At 42.4% G+C, this 24011-nt stretch overlaps 2 protein-coding genes across 2 annotated transcripts in view; one reads left to right on the forward strand and one right to left on the reverse strand.

Moving 5' to 3' along the window:
• The window catches only part of LOC126035451 (zinc finger protein 366-like), a 46734-nt gene extending 43763 nt beyond the window's left edge, over positions 1 to 2971 (forward strand). Inside the window, exon 6 of the mRNA XM_049794047.1 lies at positions 2195 to 2971. Coding sequence (XP_049650004.1) covers positions 2195 to 2703 — 509 coding nt within the window. The 3' untranslated portion in view covers positions 2704 to 2971. The remainder of the gene's footprint in view (positions 1 to 2194) is intronic.
• LOC126035452 (uncharacterized) overlaps positions 1 to 24011 on the reverse strand; it is a 293141-nt gene that overhangs the window by 38962 nt on the left and 230168 nt on the right. The gene's annotated exons all lie outside the window — the stretch shown is intronic.

The following is a 24011-nucleotide window of genomic DNA, read 5'->3' on the forward strand; positions in this document are numbered from 1 at the left end:
AATATAGTCGGTAGTGTTAGAGCAGAGGATTTATCAAGCCATACCAAACATTATTGTACTTAAGCCCAGGGCTGCCCATTACTGTGGGGAAGGTGCAATATCCACATCACCACAGAGCTTCTCCCAGCATGTGGGTACCCCTGAGACACAAACAGGAGTGAGCTGGTGGAGGCTCAGCCTTAATGAGACTCTGGCATGTGTAGTTGGCCAGGAGAATGATTGAAGGAGATGGCTGAAATTGCATTGATCTTCCTGAGGATGTAGTTCCATTATTTTTTAATAAATTTTACAGGTTGGGGGGGTTGATTCCCAGATGCTGACAAGACCACAACCTAGCGGCCATGAACAAGCAGACATTTTTCCCCAGACACATCTGGTTAAGAGTTTTTAGTTTTTCTCTCATGTTTGAGGTACATCCCCATGGTTTTAAACATGGGGATAAATTGTAAATACATTCAAAGCTGACAAACAAAAAATCTAGAAGATTTCACGGGTCTTGTTCACTGCTTATTCGATTCTAGTCTGGAATGGGAATGGAAGCCCAAATGGCTCTACATCCAAGAACCTTTCTGCTTAAGATATGTTTATTCTGTAATGTATTGACATAGCTGATGTTAGATAAAGGCCATAAGCTCAGACCCAGTTTACAAAGAAGCATGTGGACAGGAGGAGACACTCCTCCCTCATCTCAAAGTATATGGATTTTTGACCACTCAGGGTATCCTGCAAAGCATTTCCTACCTCCCGCCCACCACATACACTTCCTAAAATCACCCTCATGTGTGCACACACGCCAGTGCTATCTAAAGAAGTAGGGGAATTGGGGGGATTGTTTTGAGAGTTTGAGTATCCAAGATATTTTGTTTATTAAGACTTTCTGGATAAACAACTCCTTCATGGGTAAGATTTCTTGGTGTTCCTCAAATTCAGGCTTTAAGGCAGCCTAGCACATATGGAAAACATATAATCTAATGACATTTGGGATAAAATTTACAAAGATCCTAACAGATAATAATATAAATGGCTCTTTTTTCCCTGTAAATCTCCTACAGCACCATGCTAGTTAGACAATTACTTGTAATTGAAGACAGACTAAGTGCTTTTCAGTATACAGAGATTCTTCAGCCCTTGAGGCTTATCAGACATAAGACAGTTTGTGAAGGCTGCCACCTGCTCATGAACCATTTTAACAAATACAACCTGTTGCAAAGTAGCAGCTGTATCTAGTGAGGCTGCATAAATCCTGCAGAAACTGGATTAAATTACTGAGGAAAAAAACCAACCCCAAACTATGAAGTAAAATAGTGGATTTCATAGATTTTTGCTATTGGGTGAAATCCTCAACCCAGTACTGTCATCTTTCTTTTAATTAAGATGGACTATACCTGCAGTGTCTGAATCTTCTGTGCATCCTGATGGTCAGAGCACATTTAAGTCCACAGATACCTCCTGGGTAACATCTGGGTTTCCAGCAAGAGGAACAGAAAGGAGACGCTCTGACAAATATTAAGACAAACTAGATCCAGGACCACACTCAGATTTATACTGCACAACTCAAAATCATCATTTGATTATAATGATTTTTTCAAGCTGAAGCACTATCTAGTGCATATAGCTTTTCAATGGTACTAGATGAGAGAGGAAAAATCAAGGAGAGCAGAGGTCATAGACTGATGAGACATGATTGTGTTTTCATTTTTAAAGTAGTAACTTTGAACCAGAGGGTCCATAGAACAAATATGTTAACATGTTTTTAATCTCTTCCATTCCTCTGGAAAAAGATGTACAAAAATGGGGACTTTGATTATGGCATGTGATGGTTTAGATCAAAGTGTTCCTTTAAAAAAAAAAATAGGAAGAAGGAAGTGGGTAGGTTCACTGGCAAAAATAGTTTACAAGAGGCCAGGACACTTCACTTTTATTCCTAGCTCTCTCATCAAGTGTCTGGCATGTACAGCACAAAGTTTTGTGTGTCCTGACCTGGCTGTGAAGTGGATACAATAGTACTTCTTTTAACAGCATCTCAAAGGAGATGCCATGAGATGTAAACAGTAAAGTAGTTAGTGATAGCTGGGTGGAAGACAAAGGTAAAATATTAAATAGAAGGCCATCTCATGTTTTTTAACCACATATCACATATTAAAATTTGCTATATATAAATTGTTCCTTTTCTCCCCCCTCAAACCACTACAAGGTTTTAGAAGAAGAATTTCTCTGTCCCAGACAGATGTCTTGAGAAGCTTGGAACAGGAAGAACCCTTTGATCTTTCCCAGAAAAGCCAAGGGAAGGGAATCTCATTTCATTTGGATGGCGAGAGTGCCAAGGGAAGCTCATGCCAGGAAGAGGAAGACAACTGCTATGAGACAAAGCATTACAGCCCTGGCATGTACCATCATGACAACAAGCTGTACGTGGCTCAAGATCTTTCTGGCAAACCTGAGTGCATGATGAACTGCAATGAGAAGGAAGAAATGCTAAGTGAGGGAGGACTGGAGAAGAGAATAGGAAATTCAGACAAACAGGAGAGCCAAGGAGAGAGAGACCTTGTAAACAACAAAGAACACCTCAGCTTTAGATCCTTTGAAAAGGCCAGACTTAGCCATTCTCTCTCTGATTACTTGTATTTCAAACACAGTAACAAGAGTTTGAAAGAATTACTGGAAAGAAAAATGGAAAAACAAACAATGTTTATAGGCATTTAAATGGACATTTTAAAACAGCTGGAAAAATGGAACCAGATAGCTTTTAGCATGAACTGTAATTTACCAAAGCCTGGAAGTTTGTAATAGTCTTTAGAAATAAACAAGCCAAATGAATAAAAATATTTTAAGGTGAAACACATACATTAGAAGAATAAAGCAGTCCAAGGTCACCAAGAAATGCAATAGATATTGAACACTAATATTTTTATACTTATCTAATTGATGTAAAAGCAGACAGTGGGGTGGGTACAGGAGTTTATTTTCCTTTATCTGGGATGGTAGACACTTATACACAATTTTCTAGTTATCAAAACCCAACATACTTTAGAGTTCGACTTATTATCTGACTAAATATATATGAACATTTCTAACCATAGGTCTCAAAAAATCTGAAAATGCTAAGTATTTCACAGTATAAGCAAGAGTACTGTTAAATATGGTGTGCATGAAAGTGCTGTCACTCCCAGAACTAAATACTTTCATTTACTGAAGTTACTGTTTTAGTTCAACCACTTACAATGAGAAATGGGAAACAAGAAGAAATGCTAACATCTTGTAAGATAGTGAAGTGCAACTCTGCAAGGCTTTGAAAGGACTGGAATTTGTTATGGTCACAGAAGCTTTTCCTCTGGCACAAGAGATGTTCATGTTTTGCTATCTTTCAGTGAGTAAGGGAATATTCAGCACTTCTTCAAGTGAAATAGCATGAACTGCATTGACATTTTGTTCTACTGTCTGCTCAGACCAATACATTTAATCATCATCAGCAGCAGCATGTAGCATTTGCAAGTCTTGCTGTAATTACACATAAAACAATGAGTCATTTCATTCAGAAAATGATGTAATCTTGCTGTTTATCTGTTCAGTTTAACTTAGCTAGCAAGGATGATTTTGAAATTCCAAGGTCTGATCAGATTTTGTTTTAGAAGGGATTTTATTTTACTTTAGAGGTCCCCAGAATGGCAATGCTATTTAGGAATAATTTGTAATGTAAATCCCTTTTCTTGCATTCTTCCTAGAAAGTGGAGAATATTTCATTACAATGAAGCCTTGAGACTGTGCTTGGTCACATAGTCACACTAAGCTAATTCACAAGCACCCATGGATAATTCATGTTAGAGTAGTAAAGAACTCATCTAAACCTGTAAGTGATCAGTCAGAGGAATTGCAAACAAAACTATTACTGAGATAAGGAGGCAGTGCCAAGTGACCCAAGCAAAAGGATTAGATGATAGTCCTCCCTACTGCAGAACATAATGCAGCTGGGTCTAAGACACTTATAAAGAGGCCCCAAGGGACAAATTAAAAGTGAAATAACAGCCTTCATTGTGAAACACCTTGCTTTCCAAACATAAGTTATTTTCACACTGTTTACATTGGCACCATTTTGGGAACAGACAGTAACAGCGTTGCTTTTGTTTTTTAATAGCTTTGAAAATGCTTTATAGAAATTTGCTCTCATAACCAAGTTATTTCCCATTTTTGAAGGATTAGCTTCCTTAATTTGCTTTGAATAGAGGCCTAGAAGTCCTGTAGAGACATTGCCTGTCCCCTGGACTTTGGGACACTAATTTTTTTTTTTTTTTCCTTCTTCCTAATCTGTCTATCTACCTTTTTCTTGCAATGGTGTGGAAAAAAAAGTATCTATCTGACTCTTCTCTGTTATTTGGGTTTTCAGCTTGTGATAAAACATTAAATTAAAGACCAGTCTCCACCACGTTCATATTAAATCACATCCATACCATTTCCCTGCATTATTACATGAAGCCTAACTTCATCCTCTTGGAGAGCATCAGAGCAAATAAGAGTGACCACAAACTCATAAAACTGAGATACTTTCCAAACCAGATGCTCAAGAAGTCTTGCTGAGGAATGGTAAATTGGCAACTCTATAATGAGTCTGGGCAAGTGAAGGCACTTGGTTTGTTAAATTAGAGGCTTTTCTGCTGTAAAGGGCAGCAGGGAGAATTCTGCAAGACACTACAGAACAGAGTAGGTGGATGAAAAGTCAAAAGTTGGGTTAATAAAATTTGAGGGTAAAGAAATATGATGTATTTACTGAGAAAGTGAAGTTGTAGGTAATCTTGGACTGAGCTGTTTTGAGTCTGGCCACCAGGACTCAGCCATCTCCTTGTGAACCTGAGTTCTCCAGGCTGCTGGACAGCCTCCTGTCTGTGAAGGCAAAGACAAGTGCTATGTGCTCAGCAGCTCAAAGGATAAAACATTTTATGATAATATTAGAATAGAAGTTTATCCTGTGCTGTGTCCTATAAAACATGTTCTTGGAAAGTTACCGGAAAGCTACCACACTCACATTTTTACAACTCTGTATTGGTTTAGTGGCTATTCTCTGATTTCTCTCTTCATACGGTGCTGCTGTACTCTGCTGTTATGAGTGTACAGTTAAGAAGTAATATATAAGTACTATATTTATTATTCCAAGGAGTTTTTAATAATTATTAACAGTTTTGAAAATGTCATGTATGCTTAGCTGAACAAGATGTAACAGAGTTAACATTTTGTACTCCTAACAGATTTTGCAAATGATGTGGTATATATTTATTTCACACAGAACACTGGGTTCCTATTTAAAGACCCAACTCAAAAAATGGACCAACTATCTGTGAATATTTAGTTTATGGCTTTCTATCTCAATAGTAAAAGTATGTATGATGTATTGTATTAATTTAAGCATATAAATATATACTGGAGATGCTGCTGTACTTTGTATTGAAATAGACCTGGAGTTCTTGGCACCCTAGCTATTTTATATAGTAAATGCATGGGGCTGGTCTGACAAGGTCATACTTCACTCAGCACCACTGAAGAGTGGTCCTTGTAAAGGGAAGCCTAAATGAATGAAAGAGGACTAGTTAGGAGACAAAGGCAGAAGGGCTACCAGGTCATCTGAGACAGAGAGATCACTTTATTATTACAGACTGCAGGGAGGACATAAAGAATGCTCTGGAATGATTGTGGTATTTGGTAACTTAGACAAGCTAAAAAAGAAAGATGTAATCCTTATCTTAAAGACATTTCAAAGATCTGCATCCTGCAAAAAGAGAAGAAAAAACCAACCAGATGTGTTATAAAATTGAAGTTAAGAAAGTAGGAATACCTGTATAATTCAATGAATAAGCAGAAGACACTAAACTCATAGTTTCTTTTTCTAATGGAAAGCATCACTTCTAAGTAAACTCTTGGATTTGTTTGTTTGTTTTAATGAGATCCTGATGGACTTGGCATCATCAGACTTCACAGAGGCAATTTTAAGCTTTTAAGTTTTTGAACACAGAGAGAAAGCAACCGGAACGCTGGCTATAAAATAAATCAGGTAATAAAATAGAGGTATTGAGTTTCTAATTCTCAGAGGTATATACCTTAAAAAGAGCAAGAAGGCTTATACAAACACTAGAAATACATGTAAGAGGCTAAATGAAACAGAACTAAGCCTTTTTTGCTTTCTTGTTTTCTTATTTTCTTATTTTTTCCTTGTTTTGATTGCAGGTAAAACCACTATGAAGATTATAAACTAGTTCTACATGAGGAGGTAGATATGTTTCTTTAGCTGGGGAGTGACCTGTTCATTTCCATGTGACTCAATATCAGTGATACTCAAAGTTTCCTCTTTGCCAGCTGCAGAAATATAATTTAGAAAAACATATGTTTGGTCATTTTAATTTTTGTTGGAAACTGAGCTATGCTCACTTATGTCTTCAAACAAGCAGAAAGGAAGTAAAAGAGAGTCTCTCAGATGTTCCTGGGGGCATTTCTATGCCTGTAGTGAAATGTGGAGAAAGACCCAGTATATCTAAAGTATTGTCATGGAGACAGCAAAATTTATACAGATGTTATGACAAAAAGAAGTGATGGAAAAGAAAAACAACCCTAGTTAGATGCTAATGAGATAGGATATCTCTGACAAGAGCAAGTCACTGTCAAGTTGCAGCATGTTAGACCTTCAACAGATCAAAATCCCAGTTTAAGTAACAAGGCTGCATACACAACCCCTTGCTAAATTGGTCCCATTAATATGCTCTATGGCTTGTGTAGTGTGATACAACTAAATGTGTTTGCCCACTGGTTCATGATGCAAAGATCTGATCTAAAAACACATGCGGGGTGTCAGTCATTTCAGCACTTGTAAATGATGAAACACTAAATAGGGATCACTGCTAAAGCTGTTCCCAGATATAGAATAGAATAGTTCAGTTGGAAGGGACCTACAATGATCATCTGTCACGACCTGGGCTGAACAGACCAGGGAGTCGTGTTGAATTCGGAATTCCCTCAGGCTAAATTAAGGTGAAACAACACCACACGATCAGTTAAACATTTTATTCATGGCAGAAGCAGCCTGAACTTGGGAGGCATAACAGCAGGTAACGTGTTTTCTCTCAACAGGAACTGGCATGAAACTACCTCAGTCAACTGTGTAACCTGTGGTAACCCTATGCATCAATTCTGGGAAGACAATTAGGAGAGCCCTCCTGTTGAGTCATGAGGTTCAGAGTAGACCCCCTTGCTTTCTAGACTCCTCAGAGAAGAGCCTAGGGGCATCTGGATCCACTCCTAGTCCCAGACTTGGTCAAAGGGTTTATGTCTAAAGGGATGAGGTGTAGGGATTATGAAAAAGGAGAGAGAAAGAGAGAGCGAGACAGAGAGAGAAAGAGGAAAAGAGAAAGATTTCACTGGTCCTGGGTCCAGCATTGGTCCAGTCAGTCTAAAGATTCAGTTCCGGTGGGTGCACATGTGTGGGGCTTCAGTTTGTGCCCTTTTATCATCTCCTTGCCCCTCCTTCAGTTGGGCACTTGAACTCATTAGCCTAACTAGGTGTCATGAGCAGTTTGTGCTTTCAGAACCTTCAGGAAATGGGTCGGTGGGCTTGGGGGTCATTTGGGGAGTAACTTCTCCCTCCCTGCAGACATGACCATTGTTTGATCTTTGGCCATACATGGTGAGCTGCCCCTCTCAGCATATCCGAACATGGTGCTGCGCATCCTCCAGCACGCCCTCCCTGTCCTGTTGCTGATGTCCTGTGCTGATCTGTGCTGTTCCGCTTCTTTTCATCTGTGGTTCATTGCTCTGCAGGGTTTGTTGTTAGGCAGAGTTCATTGTTATGCAGAAGGTGCCCCACCGCAATGTTTGAGACATTAACTCTTTCAGTCTCTCACACCACCACCTTCTTAAATATGTTATCACAGAGGCACTACCACCATCGCTGATGGGCTCAGCTTTGGATAGTGGTGGGTCCGTCTTGGAGTCGGTTGGCATTGGGTCTATCGGACATAGGGGAAGCTTCTAGCAGCTTCTCACAGAAGCCACCCCTGTAGCCCCCTGCTGCTACCAAAACCTTGCCACGCAAACCCAGTACAGTTGCTTACCCTAACAGTAGCTCATACATGCTTGTTACCATCACTCTGTGGGAGGCAGCCACCCCACAGCCAACCAGCAGAATAGATCATGACAATAGATTGTGCAAGCGTCACCCACTCCAGTGAAGTTAGTCCATTTTAATTATATCATCCTCAGGTTAAGCAAACCTGCCTAATTTCACTCTGAAGGGGATGAGGCATGCTCATGCAGCCTATTCCACCCACTCTTCTTTAACAAGCAGCTGTGGGACAAATACATTTTAAATGGCTGCAGTCATTTTACTAATGAACACCTGATGAGGACATCTACTCACATGCCTGATTTCAGCAGTGAGGTCAGTAGTCCTTCTATCTGAATTGTATTAGCAGATCCAACTCCTGTGCAGCATGAACCCACCCAACTACTTGTACTCTGTTGAATAATATAGGATTTTTCATTTCCATTTCCCCAGTAATCTCATTGTGGGAGTCTAATAAACTTGCAGATGATTTGACCTGCTTCCTCTGTTTCTTACAATCACATACTTCCAAGTTTATTTTTCCAAGGCTTTGGTTCTACATTTTTAGGTTTCCACATAGAACCAATTTTTGTGTAGATCTTATCATGCATCCTGAGGAGAGTAAATGCAAGTGATTACTTGCATGCATTTTTGACAGATGTAGCAAACTAGAAAATTATATTTTACTATGTTTCTGATTTTTTATTTTGTATTTAAAAAAATATTTCCTCTTTTTCCATTTTACTTTCTCTGATTAACTCTTTGGGAGCCTAGTGCACAGACCACTAATCAGCTTTCTAAAGGGGACCCTATGTGTTCAGGATTATCTACTCTGAGACCACTGCTGCAGTGACATTTCCATCCTTTTCTTATGAAATGCTTGAAAGAAAAAAGAATACCCTGTATGATAGACAAGCAGACAGAATGACAGACCCAGGTCTACTTAGTATCATTTCCAAGAGCCAGTACCATGAGTACAGCACATTAATCCTCACTTCTAAGCAAGATGCAATTTAAACATTTTTAGATGAATTTTAGAAAAGTATTTTAGTGTTTTGGAGTTTGCACTTTTTTTCCAGATTACGGACTGAATATGTGAGTAATAGCAGGCAGTGGGAACATATAGATTCACTCATGGTGGACAAAGATTGTTAATCTCCCTTTTATCTTTATATGTTTATATCCCATGAATTAACAGTCTAGTCAGCCAGAGTATATTTACAATGCAGCTATTTCCATACATGAGTTTTTTCAGACACATGAAAAAATCCCTTTGGATTGACAGCAACCAAAAAATCCTGCCAATCAAGATATGAAGGGTGGTCTTAGCCAGTTCATTTCATCCCAAAACAACAGCTTCATAAAGCAGCACAGTCAGAAAACCTAGACTTGCTCTTTTTGTGCAAATGTGGATTTGCAACTGCACAGTTAAAGCTCCCTTTGCTAAAAATAATCTGTCACCTTCTCTTTTCTGCAGCTCAAGCACCTCAATTACAGTATTATCAAAAGGAGAGGAACATTTGTTTTTACATCAGAAGATTTTGTGTTTTCAAATGTCTTCAACTTTTGACCTTAAAATCTCAACCTGCATTGCCATATGTCATACAAAAAAAGTTGGGGAGAGGGGAAGACAGCATAACCATTTTGGAGATCTAGGTTGATAAAAAAATAGGTCATCTTACCAATATTAAACACCTTCCAATCTGTTTATTAAACATCCCTAAAATTTCTTTCATTTCAGATCTTCTTTATGATGCTAACATGAAGACGAGGCCTAGTTGCCCAGCAAGTAGAAAGCGATCCTACACTGTTCAAACCTGAAAACTCTCCGAAAACATTTCATTAAATATGTAGTTTTTCAAGCCTTACTCTGTAGGTTTTTTGTTGTATTGTATATTCACATTACTGACCCTCTTGCAGCTTTCTGAAGCAGTTATGCAGGAGTATGCCCAGAGTGCAACAAAGAGATGGTAACAAAGCCAGCAGTGCAACCACACCTCCCTCTCCCTGCAGCCTTGTCCTCTCCACCCAAGGTGTCTTCCTGGTGGGATGGGGAAGAGAATTGGAAGGGTAAAAGCAAGAAAACTCGTGGGTTGAGATAAAGAGAGTTTAATAGGGAAAGCAAAAGACACACACAGAAGCAAAGCAAAACAAGGAATTCATTCACTACTTTCCCATTGGCAGGCAGGTGTTCAACCATCTCCAGGAAAGCAGGACTCCATCATATGTAACAGTGACTTGGGAAGACAAACACCATCACTCCAAACATCCCCCCCTTCCTTTTTTCCCCCACAGCTTTATATGCTGAGCATGATGTCATATGGTCTGGAATATCCCTTTGGTCAGTTCGGCTCAGCTATCCCAGCTGTGTCTGTCCCCTCCCAACTTCTTGTGCACCCCCAGCCTACTTGCTGGTAGGGCAGTGTGAGAAGCAGAAAAGGCCTTGACTCTGTAAGCACTGCTCAACAGTATCAAAAACATCAGTGTGTTATCAGCACTGTTTTCAGCACAAATCCAAAACATAGCCCCATACTAGCTACTATGAAGGAAATTAACTCTACTCCAGCCAAAACCAGCACACAGGACCAGCCAGCTCTGTTGAATACCAGCTCCAGAGTTGATCAGGGGAGAAAAATGCAGTCATAAACTGACACATTTCTGTCTTTCACTTCTAGCTTCTCCCTGCACTTAGCCCTACCTCCATTTTCTGAGGTCCTTCACCACTGCAGGGTAGAAGCCCTTCTCATAGCACCTCTACAAACCACTCTGACAAGGATAGCCAGTCTTTACACTTCACTTCTCATTTTTCATTACAGGTTTCCAACACTTTTAAAGCAAAGTTACATATCAAAAACCTCAGTTTTTCCTCCAAGCACTGGAGAAACAATATTTATTCTCTGCAGACCACCTGACTGCCTCTTTCCACCTCACTGCTCCCACTGACGAATCTCACTGGGTGGGTAAGCTCATGAGGGCACTTGGTTTCCATGCTGATAGAGGTGCTTGAACCCATTCCTCTCCTGGTGAGAACCCACCTCACCATGCCATCTTTACTTTTTTTTTTGCTAACCTTTGGGTGTTTGACTTTGCAACTTGAATAATGTCCTGTTAGGATATACATTTTGTTATTAGGGAGCTCTCCTTTGTGAGAGGAGGAATAGCATCACTTGCCTCAAAAGTGCTATCATATTGTGCTCTATGCCTTTTCCAGCAATCTTTTTTCCTTCTGCCCTTTCTTCCTCTGCTTGTTTATTCTTCTTTCTTCTAGACAGATGCAACTGCAACATCCTCTCTTCAGGCCATAAGCAGTATGTAGTTATGTAAGTAAGTAAGTCAGACTATAAAGCCAAACAAAAATATAGAGTAAAACTTCATGCTGCCCTAACCGTGCAGCTGAAGCACATGTTAAGGTTCACTGTGCAATAAAATAATAGTAGGTTCATATTTATGGTGGATGCAATTGCACTTTCCACCTTTAAATTAAAGTTTTAATTGTCTTGTCTTTAGCGATCTCAGGGATGTTGTTTTTAAAAGGGTAAATTTTAAAACCATGATCCACAGGAAAGTTTTTCAGATTTTACTTTCACTTTAATAGAAACCAATTGTAACACATACGAGAGTAAAAAGGACTTCATGGAGACAGTTCGGCATGCATACACAGCAGCCCAGGTCTGTTCCCTGTCTTTAACAGGCAGCAGATTGGGCCTGACAGCAAGAACAGCAGTTGCCTCATCCACTGGCAATGACAATATCAACCTGACCTATGTGCCCATAGGTAAGGAATACATGCAGAACTTACAGATCAACATAGTCCACCACATAGCTGAAATGGAAAGTGGCTTTAGCTATCAGTTCAGGCTGCTGCCTGATGCTTATGCTTTCAGCCCATTAACTGAGGAAGAGATGCACCTAAAACAGGCGTCACTAGACCTTTCAACTTTGAATGCCTGACCAGCTGCCAGTTGGTTATTTACAGTAGAAGATAAAACAAGATTTCTGACAGCCGAACTTCCTTTGCTCTCTCTTCCTCCTCCCATGGCTGAGCAGACTGATCTGAAAATGCTCCTGCACCAGTGTCTGACTAGACAGCATTACCCCAGTAAAGCGCAACTCTGACCAAGTTTGACTTGGCTGTTCAATTTTGAATGGCACACAGCCAACTTGCTACCAGTTGGGTTATTCATGCTGCAATAGGAAGCAATCTTCCTGACATGCAAACTTCCTTCTTCTTCTGCCTGAGCAGCAGTGTAGGCAAAGATACTGAGTTAGATAAAGAATAATTTGACCCTGTAAAGATATGGGTCTTGACCCAAGGCTGTATTTCAGCTTCATTGTGCTACCCAGCAGCAAAAAACATAATTACCCATGGCAAAACCTGGAAAGACAGAAAGCAGTTCTTGCAATTGCTATTACAGTTCTAATAGCAGCACTTACCCCATGTTCAGGTGCAAATGTGTGATCTGGAAAACACTGGTAAATAAAATGGGTCACTGGAGGTGGAAATCTAAATCAATTCAAGATGTCACTGCAGAGTCTGATTACATTCATCTTGCCGTCAAGAATGCTAACCTATTAGAAAGGGCTTCGTCATCTGAGGGTTAAACTCATGATGTGAGATCACTTTCCTCCTCTCCCTTTCTGTCCTCATGGAAAGTCTTCATCCTATTAAAAAAAAAGGCTACACCAGCCTGCAATGGGTTTCATTGGTCTGATCACTTGAGCTGATGCACAATATTCTTCCGGGAAAACAGTAAGTTAGAAGAATTATTTGTCCCACCTAAAAACACCAAGGCACCAATACAAGCCACGTGTTTGTATAAGTCTCTCCTTAGCTAATTCTCTGAAGGGGAAGGACAGGTTTGGAGTAGGAGGAGGAAAGCAATGGTAAGCTTATATATTAGATTCTAACTGAAACAAGGATGTTCTGTGACCTCTCATACCCTCACACTCTAATAATTTTTACTCATTATCACTATTTGTTACACCATTGTATCATGAGTGTAGCTGTGGGACTGGTTTACACTCCTGTGAGAGACTGAAAGAGTTAATGTCTCAAACATTGTGGTGGGGCAAGTTCTGCTTAAAGGCAAACTGCATAACCTCTGCATAACAAGGAACCACAGGTGAAAAGAAGCTGATCAGCACCCTTCAGCAACAGGACAGGGAGGGCAGCAACAGGACAAGGGAGGGCAGCAACAGGACAGGGAGGGAGGGCGTGCTGGAGGGTGAACAGGTCTGTGTTCTGATGTGCTGTTCTGATATGCTGAGCAGGGCAGCTCACCATGCGTGACAAAAGATCACATCTGCAGGGAAGGGGAAGTTACTCCCCAAAGGACCCCCAAGTCCCAAAGGCTCACAAACTGCTCATGACACCTAGTTAGCCTAATGAGTTCAAATGCCCATCAAAAGGAGGGGCAATGATGATAAAAGGACACAAACTGAAGCCCCAGGGGTGCAAGCCCACTGGAACTGGACCCCTCCACTGACTGGACCCCTTGACTGACTGAACCAACGCTGGACCCAGGACTGGTGAAATCTTTCTCTTCTCTCTCTGTCTTGCTCTCTCTTTCCTTTTCCATAGTCCCTACACCTCATCCCTTTAAGACATAAAACCGTTGACCAAGTCTGGGACTAAGAGTGGATCCAGCTGACCCTAGACCCCTTCTCTGAGAAGGAGTCTAGAAAGCAAGGGGGTCAGCTCTGAATCTCGTGACTCAACAGAAGGGGTCTCCTAATTGTCTTCCCTGAATTGATGTATAGGGTTACCACAGGTTACACGGTTCACTGAGGTAGTGTCATAGTTTAACCCCAGACAGCAACTAAGCACCACGCAGCTGCTCACTCACTCCCCCCCACCCAGTGGGATGGGGGAGAAAATCGGGAAAAAGAAGCAAAACCCACGGGTTGAGATAAGAACGGTTTAATAGAACAGAAAAGAAGAAACTAATAATGATAGTGATAACACTAATAAAATGACAACAGCAATAATAAAAGGATTGGAATGTACAAATGATGCACAGGGCAATTGCTCACCACCCGCCAACCAACACCCAGCTAGTCCCCGAGCGGCGATTCCCCGCCCCCACTTCCCAGTTCCTATACTAGATGTGGCGTCACATGGTATGGAATACCCCATTGGCCTCTTTGGGTCAGCTGCCCTGTCTGTGTCCCCTCCCAACTTCTTGTGCCCCTCCAGCCTCCTTGCTGGCTGGGCATGAGAAGCTGAGAAATCCTTGACTTTAGACTAAATGCTACTTGGCAACAACTGAAAACTTCAGTGTGTGATCAACATTCTTCGCATACTGAACTCAAAACATAACACTGTACCAGCTACTAGAAAGAAAATTCACTCTATCCCAGCCAAAACCAGGACACAAAGGCAGCAGATTTTAGAAAAAAAGTAGCTATGAACTGAATATCGAGTTCCCTGGGCATATAATTCTGTGTTGAGCCAACACTCTTCATGTAAAACAAGTTACATCTGGAGAGTTTGGGATTTTGGGGTGTGTTGCTCTCTATTTACAAAGAATGTACACAGAATTCTGACTCCTTGAATACAGTAGAGACAAACAACAGGAGACAGTTTCTTTGTTCAGAAAATCAAATCTGTTTTGAGTTAGCATTCTGTCCAAATTAGAACTTTCTCTCCCTCTTTGGATTTCTTTCAGGACTGTGCTGCTGGTACTTCCTTGGTTGTCCCTGGATTTTTTTGACTGCATTTTTGTTAGGTTCACTTCTCACTCACACATATGCACCTTTACAATCTAGTCTGAACCCATCATCTGCATTTTCAAAATACCTCAGAGAAAGCTTTTTGTCTGATACAATCCAGGCTTTCCTTAGGACCTTGCTGGTCTGTGAATTGGGTAGCAGTTTCTACTGTTTCATTTGTTACCAAAGAAAAGGATATTCAATTATTTTCTCAGTACAGTTATATGAAAGTCTACTAGCCAGCTATATTGCGTTTTGAGATCACCAGTATATCAAAGTTATGAACCCTTGCATATACCAGCATCCTCCAGCCTAGAAGTGTTGTATTTATTATAAGAAAACAGGTTAGGATACACAGGAATTCAACTGGCAGGTTGACAACATGATCAGAATTGAGAAGATGAATCTGATTTATATAAAGGTGCGCATTTAAAGTGGAGCATTCCTACAGCTTTAGATTGTTAGGTACTAAGGTAGCCTGAAATTGTTTTGATTCAATTCCCTTTGAATTTGAATTAAGCTACATAAATTTTAATTCTGAAAAACAGTACACAAAAAGGAATTAAATGCAATTTACCTAATCTACTTTAAAATTAATTTGATTTCACATCCTTGAGGGTCACCTTGTATGTCTAAAGCATAAATATTATCTCCCTCACTCCTTTCATGACATCCGTGAAAATGAAATATGGCTGGTCAGTGTGTGGTGGGTTGACCCTGGTTGGATGCCAGGTGCCCACCAAAGCCACTCTATCACTCCCCTTCCTCAGCTGGACGGGGGAGAGAAAATATAACAAAAGGCTCGTGGGTCAAGATAAGGACAGTTTAATAAAGTGAAAGCAAAGGTCGCACGCGAAAGCAAAGAAAAAAACCAAATTATGTTATTCTCTACTTCCCATCAGCAGGCAATGTCTAGCCGCTTCCCGGGAAGCAGGGCTTCAGTACGCGTGGTGGTTGCTCTGGAAGACAAAAATGCACCCCCCTCCCGTCTCCCTTCACTTAGCTTTTATATCTGAGCTGACGTCATATGGTATGGAATATCTGTTTGGTTAGTTTAGGTCAGCTGTCCTGGTTATGTGCCCTCCCAAGATCTTGCCCTGCCCCAGCCTGCCATTGAGGGGAGGGCAAAAATGTTGGAGAGACAGCCTTGATGCTGTGCCAGCACTGCTCAGCAGTAGCCAAAACACTGGTGTGCTATCAACACCTTTCTAGCTACTGATGCAGAGCACAGTGCTATGAGGGCTGCTATGGGGAGTATTAACTCCATCTCAGCCAGACCCAATACAATCTCCACCCCTTATTCCATACCATTTGCGTCCTGCTCAGGTCCCACATAATTTAATACAGATATCTTCTAACCATACTATTGTATTTAATTCTCATTACTGAAATCCTTTCTTACCAACACTTACAACTGAAACTACATACTTAAACCACTTTTATACCCAACGTACAGATTTATACATTCTTATTATTTACTATCCCCTGTCCTTTAAGAGATGGATATTCCACAGGCTTCTTCCACTCCTCCAGATGTTCACACACAGGTTATGACTTGGGCCCCATCCATCAAGATGAGTGGTCAGGACAGGAGAAGCAGTATGTTCGATCCTTGGGCACAAACACTGGCTTGGTTTGGGTCACCGATGCACTTGTCTGGTTCCTTGTGAAGTTCACTCCTCTGCAGTTCAGGTCATTCCTGCTACATTACTTCCTACAACATACAACTCATATCACAGATTATTTTTCCCCCAAGGTTAAATGTCCTTGAGGCACACACTGGGTCTCCCCATCCTTCCGCATTACCCACCAAGTACACCCAGGTCCCTGAGCAAAGAAAATCCCACGAATGGGTTTGCCTTTTCCCACGGGAGGTGCAATCCACACTGCCTTCCCCAGCCACTTCCCCATGTGCACCACGGGGACCTTATCTCCTCCCACAGTATGTAGGGGTTTTGTTTGGGCAGGACCAGGACGGTTAGCAGATCCTCTGGTGTTAACTAGCCAAGTGGCTTCTGCTAAATTTGTATCCCAATGCTTCCATGTCCCATTGCCTAGCGCTCTCAACATACTCTTCAACAGTCCATTATATCTCTCAATTTTTCCAGATGCCTGCGGGTGATAGGGTATGTGGTACACGCACTCAATCCCGTGTTCCTTGGCCCAGGACCTTATGAGGTTATTTCGGAAGTGAGTCCCATTGTCTGATTCAATTCTTTCTGGGGTACCGTGTCGCCATAAAATTTGCCTTTCGAGGCCTAAGATGGTGTTTCGGGCAGTGGCATGGTTTACAGGATATGTTTCTAGCCAACCAGTAGTTGCTTCCACCATGGTGAGTACGTAGCGATTGCCTTGGCGTGTTCGTGGCAGCGGTCCAATGTAGTCAATTTGCCAGGCCTCCTCATATTGAAAGCCCAACCACCACCCTCTGTTCCAGGGAGACTTTACTCTGGTGGCTCTTTTGATTGCAGCACATGTTTCACATTCATGAGTGACCTGTGTGATGGCCTCCATGGTCAGGTCCACCCCTCGATCACGAGCCCACCTATATGTTGCATCTCTCCCTAGATGTCCCGATGTCTCATGGGCCCATCGAGCTACAAATAGCTCACCCTTACGCTCCCAGTCCAGGTCCACCTGAGCTATATCTATTTTGGCAGCCTTGTCTACCTGTTCATTATTTCGATGTTCTTCAGTGGCACGGCTTTTGGGCATGTGAGCATCTACATGACGTACCTTTAGAGTCATGTGTTCTACACGGGCAGCAATGTCCTGCCACAATGCTGCTGCCCAGATGGGTTTACCCCTGTGTTGCCAATTGGTCTTCTTCCACTGCTGTAGCCACCCCCATAGGGCATTAGCCACCATCCAGCAGTCGGTATAGAGGTAGAGTACTGGCCACTTTTCTCGTTCAGCAATGTCTAGGGCTAGTTGGATGGCTTTCACTTCTGCAAACTGACTTGACTCGCCTTCTCCTTCAGTGACCTCAACGACTTGTCGTGTGGGACTCCACACAGCAGCTTTCCACTTCCGATGGTTCCCTACCACACGACAGGATCCATCAGTAAACAAAGCATAACACCTTTCGTCTTCTGATAACTCATATGGTGGTGCCTCTTGGGCACGAGCCACCTCCTCAGGTGATGCTCCAAAATCTCTGCCTTCTGGCCATTCCATGATCTCTTCCAGAATTCCTGGGCGGTTAGATTTCCCCAGTCGAGCCCGTTGCGTGATCAATGCTTTCCACTTACTCCATGTAGCGCTAGTTGCATGATGTGTAGAGGGGATGTTTCCTTTGAACATCCAGTGTAGCACGGGCAATCGTGGTGCCAAGAGGAGATATGTTTCTGTACCAACAACTTCTGAAGCAGCTTGAACCACCTCATATGATGCTAGTATCTCTTTTTCAGTCGGGGAGTAAAGAGCTTCTGATCCTCGGTACCCCCGACTCCAAAACCCTAATGGTCGACCTCGGGTTTCTCCTGGTGTTTTCTGCCACAGGCTCCAGGTGAGACCATGTTCCCCAGCTGCAGTGTAGAGTACATTTTGTACATCTGGTCCTGTTCGGACGGGCCCAAGAGCTACTGCACGAGCTATTTCCTGTCTGATATGCTCAAAGGCTTGTTGTTGTTCAGGGCACCATTCAAAATAGTTCTTTTTCCGTGTTACTCGATAGAGAGGGCTCACAAGCTGACTATAACCTGGAATATGCATTCTCCAGAACCCCACAAGGCCTAGGAAAGCTTGTGTTTCTTTCTTGTTAGCTGGTGGAGACATAGTTTCTATCTTGTTAACCACATCCATAGGGACATAACGGCGTCCATCCTGCCATTTTATTCCCAAGAACTGAATCTCCTGTGCAGGTCCCTTGACCTTACTTTTCTTTATGGCGAAACCAGCTTTCAGAAGAATCTGAATTATTCTTTTTCCCTTCTCAAACACTTCTTCTGCCTCGTTGCCCCACACGATGATGTCATCTATGTATTGTAAATGTTCAGGGGCATCGCCTTGTTCCAGTGCCGTTTGGATTAATCCGTGACAAATGGTAGGGCTGTGCTTCCACCCCTGGGGCAGTCCATTCCAGGTGTATTGGACACCTCTCCATGTGAAAGCAAACTGTGGCCTGCACTCTGCTGCCAAAGGAATGGAGAAAAATGCATTGGCAATATCAATTGTAGCATACCATGTGGCTGCCTTTGATGCCAGTTCATATTGAAGCTCTAACATGTCTGGTACAGCAGCACTCAGTGGCGGTGTCACTTCATTCAGGCCGCGATAATCTACTGTTAACCTCCATCCTCCATCAGACTTTTGCACTGGTCATATAGGACTATTAAAAGGTGAATGAGTCTTGCTGATGACTCCTTGGCTCTCTAGGTGATGAATCAGCTCATGGATGGGAGCCAGGGAGTCTCGGTTTGTCTGATATTGCCGACGGTGCACCATCCTGGTAGCGATTGGCACCTGCTGTTCTTCAACTTGCAGCAATCCCACAGTGAAGGGATCTTCCGAGAGGCCAGGCAGGGTAGATAGCTGTTTGATCTTCTCTGCATTTACAGTGGCTACACCAAAAGCCCATCGGTACCCCTTTGGGTCCTTGAAGTACCCTCTCTTGAGGTAGTCTATGCCAAGGATACAAGGGGCCTCTGGGCCGGTCACAATGGGGTGCTTTTCCCACTTGTCCCCTGTCAAGCTCACTTCAGCCTCCAGTATAGTCAATTCTTGGCATCCCCCTGTCACTCCAGAGATCCAGATGGATTCTGTGCCCCTGTACCCTGATGGCACCAGTGTACACTGTGCACCAGTGTCTACCAAAGCCTTATACTTCTGTGGGTCTGATGTGCCAGGCCATTGAATCCACACAGTCCAGTATATCCAGTCATCCCTTTCCTCCTCCTGGCCGAAGGCAGGCACCCTCTATTGCTGTTCCTCATCAGAATATTCACTCTCTGATCCTTGCGGTACCAGACCAGAAGTCCCCTCACCAGAATCAAGGGAGGTGGTTTCAGTTCTTCTATGCCTGGAGGATCGCTGAGTGCCTTCTTGGGCCTCTACAGCAACTACGCTGACAGCCTTCTTCTTGGGTAACCCCTTCTTAACAGCTGTCTTCCCTCTCAGTTCACGTACACGGGCTTCCAGCTTAAAGGTGGGTTCACCATGCCACTTCCTCATGTCCTCCCCTTTGTCACGCAGGAAGAACCAAAGTGTACCACATGGCATATGCCTTGGGCTCCCTTTCCCTCTGACTGGGGCAGGAGAGGACTGATATCTTGGAGCATCCCTAACAGCCAAGGCACTGTCCTGTAGGGATGAGGAGACACAGAGATTTTCCTCAAAGTTTTGGAGCCAAGACGACACTTTCTCCACAGTTGGTGTTTCCATATCTGGACGATACATTGCTGCCAAGCTGTTAGAATACGACGCTGGGGCACCTTGAATCACCTTTCGCCACATGGCCCGTGTGCACAGGACATCCTCTGGATCTTTGGAGACTTCCTCATCATCTAGATCACTGTAGATGACTTCCAGCACTGCTAATTCTCTCAGGTACTGGATGCCTTCATCTGCGGTAGTCCATTTTTCTGAGGAATTGACAAGATCTTCCTGGAATGGATATCTTGCCCTCATACTTGAGAGGAGCCGGCTCCAGAGACTGCAAACTGCTGCCTCTTTTCCAATTCCTCTTTCAATTCCCCGGTTTCTAGTTAGGGATCCCAGCTGTTGCGCTTCCTTGCCTTCCAGTAGCTGACTATCAGCCCCGTTATCCCAGCATCGGAGCAGCCAGGCAGCAATCCGCTCACCTGGCTGGTGGCTGTAATCTTTCCGCAAGTCCTGAAGTTCTGAGGACGTCAGGGACCGGGTAGTTTCTGCTTCCTGTTTAAGTTCCCTCACTCCTTCCTCCAATTTCTTTATCGAAGGACCAGCCTTTCCTCTTCTTCCCTCACTAATCGATGGTATGGACCCGTTGATCTCCTTGTCCACTGTTTCCATTTCACTATTGGGGCAATTACTGTAGTTGTTGTTTGGGTCCCTATCTCGAGCATGGTGTCCTTAGATGCAGTCTGGGTCCCTGCCTCAACCGTGGTCCTCTGAGAGTGTTGAACTATGGCTTGGTAAGCATAGGCCAGGCCCCAGTACAGTGCGAGAAGCTGCTGGTTTTCATTGGGATAGGCAAGGCACCCTTCTATCAGGTGACGTGTCAGTTTGCCAGGGTTACTTGCCTGTTCGGATGTAAAGTCCCAGATTATGGGAGGTGATAACCATCCTAGGAATCTGCCCAAATCCTTCCATATACCCTGCCACCCAGGGACCGGTTGCTTGAGGGCACATTTCAGTATTGCGTCACATAAAACTTGTCTTCTCTTATACCAGGACGAGACCAGATTCCACAATACCCATAATATGCCACCAGTATTAATTATTAGTATTAAACAGCTCACATAAGGGTGAACAAGGACCTCGGGAGCCTGCATAATGAAACCATTCACATCAATGCCTGGTAGGGAGAGGGAGATGTGTTCCCTCATCTCCTCCACAAGATAGCTCCCACAACACAGCAAAGCCATCACTGCCTGGACAAAGCACATAGACATTATTTGTATTAGCACGTTCCCGTGTTCCTTCATTCTCCCCACAAGATAGTTCCCGCAGCACAACAAAGCCATCAGTGCCAGGACAAAGCACGCAGCCATTATTTGCATTAACATGTTCCCAAACTCAGCAAGCTAGAGATAAGCAAGCAGCTAACAAGCTCTGTGACCTGCACAGGAGCTTGCCACTGAACAACTAGCTATAGAACACTTAATGCAAAACTGCCGTTGTCGTGCCCCACATTGGGCGCCAAAAAGGACTGTGGTGGGTTGACCCTGGTTGGATGCCAGGTGCCCACCAAAGCCACTCTATCACTCCCCTTCCTCAGCTGGACGGGGGAGAGAAAATATAACAAAAGGCTCGTGGGTCAAGATAAGGACAGTTTAATAAAGTGAAAGCAAAGGTCGCACGCGAAAGCAAAGAAAAAAACCAAATTATGTTATTCTCTACTTCCCATCAGCAGGCAATGTCTAGCCGCTTCCCGGGAAGCAGGGCTTCAGTACGCGTGGTGGTTGCTCTGGAAGACAAAAATGCACCCCCCTCCCGTCTCCCTTCACTTAGCTTTTATATCTGAGCTGACGTCATATGGTATGGAATATCTGTTTGGTTAGTTTAGGTCAGCTGTCCTGGTTATGTGCCCTCCCAAGATCTTGCCCTGCCCCAGCCTGCCATTGAGGGGAGGGCAAAAATGTTGGAGAGACAGCCTTGATGCTGTGCCAGCACTGCTCAGCAGTAGCCAAAACACTGGTGTGCTATCAACACCTTTCTAGCTACTGATGCAGAGCACAGTGCTATGAGGGCTGCTATGGGGAGTATTAACTCCATCTCAGCCAGACCCAATACACAGTGTAAGATTAATATATACTGACATGCTTGAAGCAGTATGTGATAGGCATTCAGCATTTTTCTGAAAAATAACTCCAGCTGATGATATACGAAACAGAAGGGTATAACAATGTGATCCCTGTGCCAAAATTTCTCTTAGCAGCAGTGGTTGACAGATGTGACTCACAAACACTGTGATTTAGTAAATGCTTTGCCACTTGGGAGGGTGGCATAGAATCATAGAATAGTTTGGTTTGGAAGGGACCTTTAAAGGTCATCTAGTCCAACCACCCCTGCAATGAGCAGGGACATCATCTAGCACATCTCTAGCTAGTGTGGTTTGGGAATCAAATAGGAGAGTTCACTTAAGTCATCAATGGGAAAGTGGCATGAGCAAGCTACTTGGTTGGACCTAAAGCTGGCTGAAGCTTAGAAATCCAGTTTAATAGGAATGGCAGTTTGATGTTTGTTTTATTATTAATTTAAATTTAAATTAATATCTGCAGAATTAGAAACCCTATTTCCTGAAAAAAACATTTCCAAGTTTTTCAGTTTCTGAATTTTCTGAAATTATTTCACAATTAAAAGATCTTTTTACATGTTTTTCCTTCATGGATGGTTCCATTGTCATATTTTCACATTATTTTATAATGCAATAGTGTAAATATTCTATTTTCATTCTAAAAATCAATGAGGTCTTCTCAGTACTGATATGAAACACTTTCTTCAGGGTAACAAGTCCTTTTTGTGTCACTGAAAAGTAATTTGACACATTGTCTTATAAAACCACTTTCTGAGCTCAAGCTTTTGTAGGATGCCAATTTAGCAAATGGATGGCAGTAATTTTCTCACCCTCCAAATGTACTCTTCCTGTTCTTGTGAATCACCATCCATAGACATCACAGAAAACAAATACGCTTACATCTCTGCTGGCTATGCAAGGAGAGTGGCTTCCTAATAAGCAGCCAACTTACCTGGATAAAGGTAAGTAGCATAAATACCAACTACTTTTGCCCAAAGTGTTTCAGTATAAACCAAATCTATACTTAGACGAATGAAGAGCTAGAGATGGCAAGAAACACAAGCTAGCGGGTGCCCAGAAACATTTACAAGCACAACTTATGTTACTTATGTAATATAATCTAATAACATCAAATAATAAATTATTTTTCAGAATAGATTTCAAAATGAAATCTGAATCTTTTCTGAAGGAAAACCCTTTCTGATTGCAGAAAATTTCATTGAAATCAATACAGCTTTGCAGGAAAGAAATAGGTTGATTTGAAACAGCTTTTTCTGACAGAAGTTTTTCAGAAAGTGTTTCTCAGCTGTAGGCACTCCTGACGTTATAAAAACTTCAACTATTCTCTAAAACTTGAAAGCTGTGATGGTTATATATGTGCAGTACTCTGTTCCTTTGACTTTTCCCCTTTCTTTAAAATGTAAGCCCATGACAGATACATCTATTTGTTTATCTTTCACAGTACAGTCACGCACATTTCTTGTCCTATACAAATGATTAATAATATCATGACTTTTTAGCCAATGACTATGAAGAAACACTTTGCTTCTTACTCTCTGCTTCATAATTTGAAGTCTCCCACCCCCATCCATGACACAGAGGCCTGTCATTCTTTCACTGTCATTTCCTTCTATTTTATCTAAGTGTTTCAGAGTTTTCCCCAGGAAATCCTTTTCTATTACTTTTTAGTGTTTTTAAGGGAGCAAACAAGATGAAAGCTTAAGGGAAAAAATGTTGTCTTTCTTGACATTGTAAATATAGCTGATGTTTCCCTTTTTGTAGCCA

Source organism: Accipiter gentilis, chromosome W (assembly GCF_929443795.1).
Source record: "Accipiter gentilis chromosome W, bAccGen1.1, whole genome shotgun sequence".
Taxonomy (NCBI): domain Eukaryota; kingdom Metazoa; phylum Chordata; class Aves; order Accipitriformes; family Accipitridae; genus Astur; species Astur gentilis.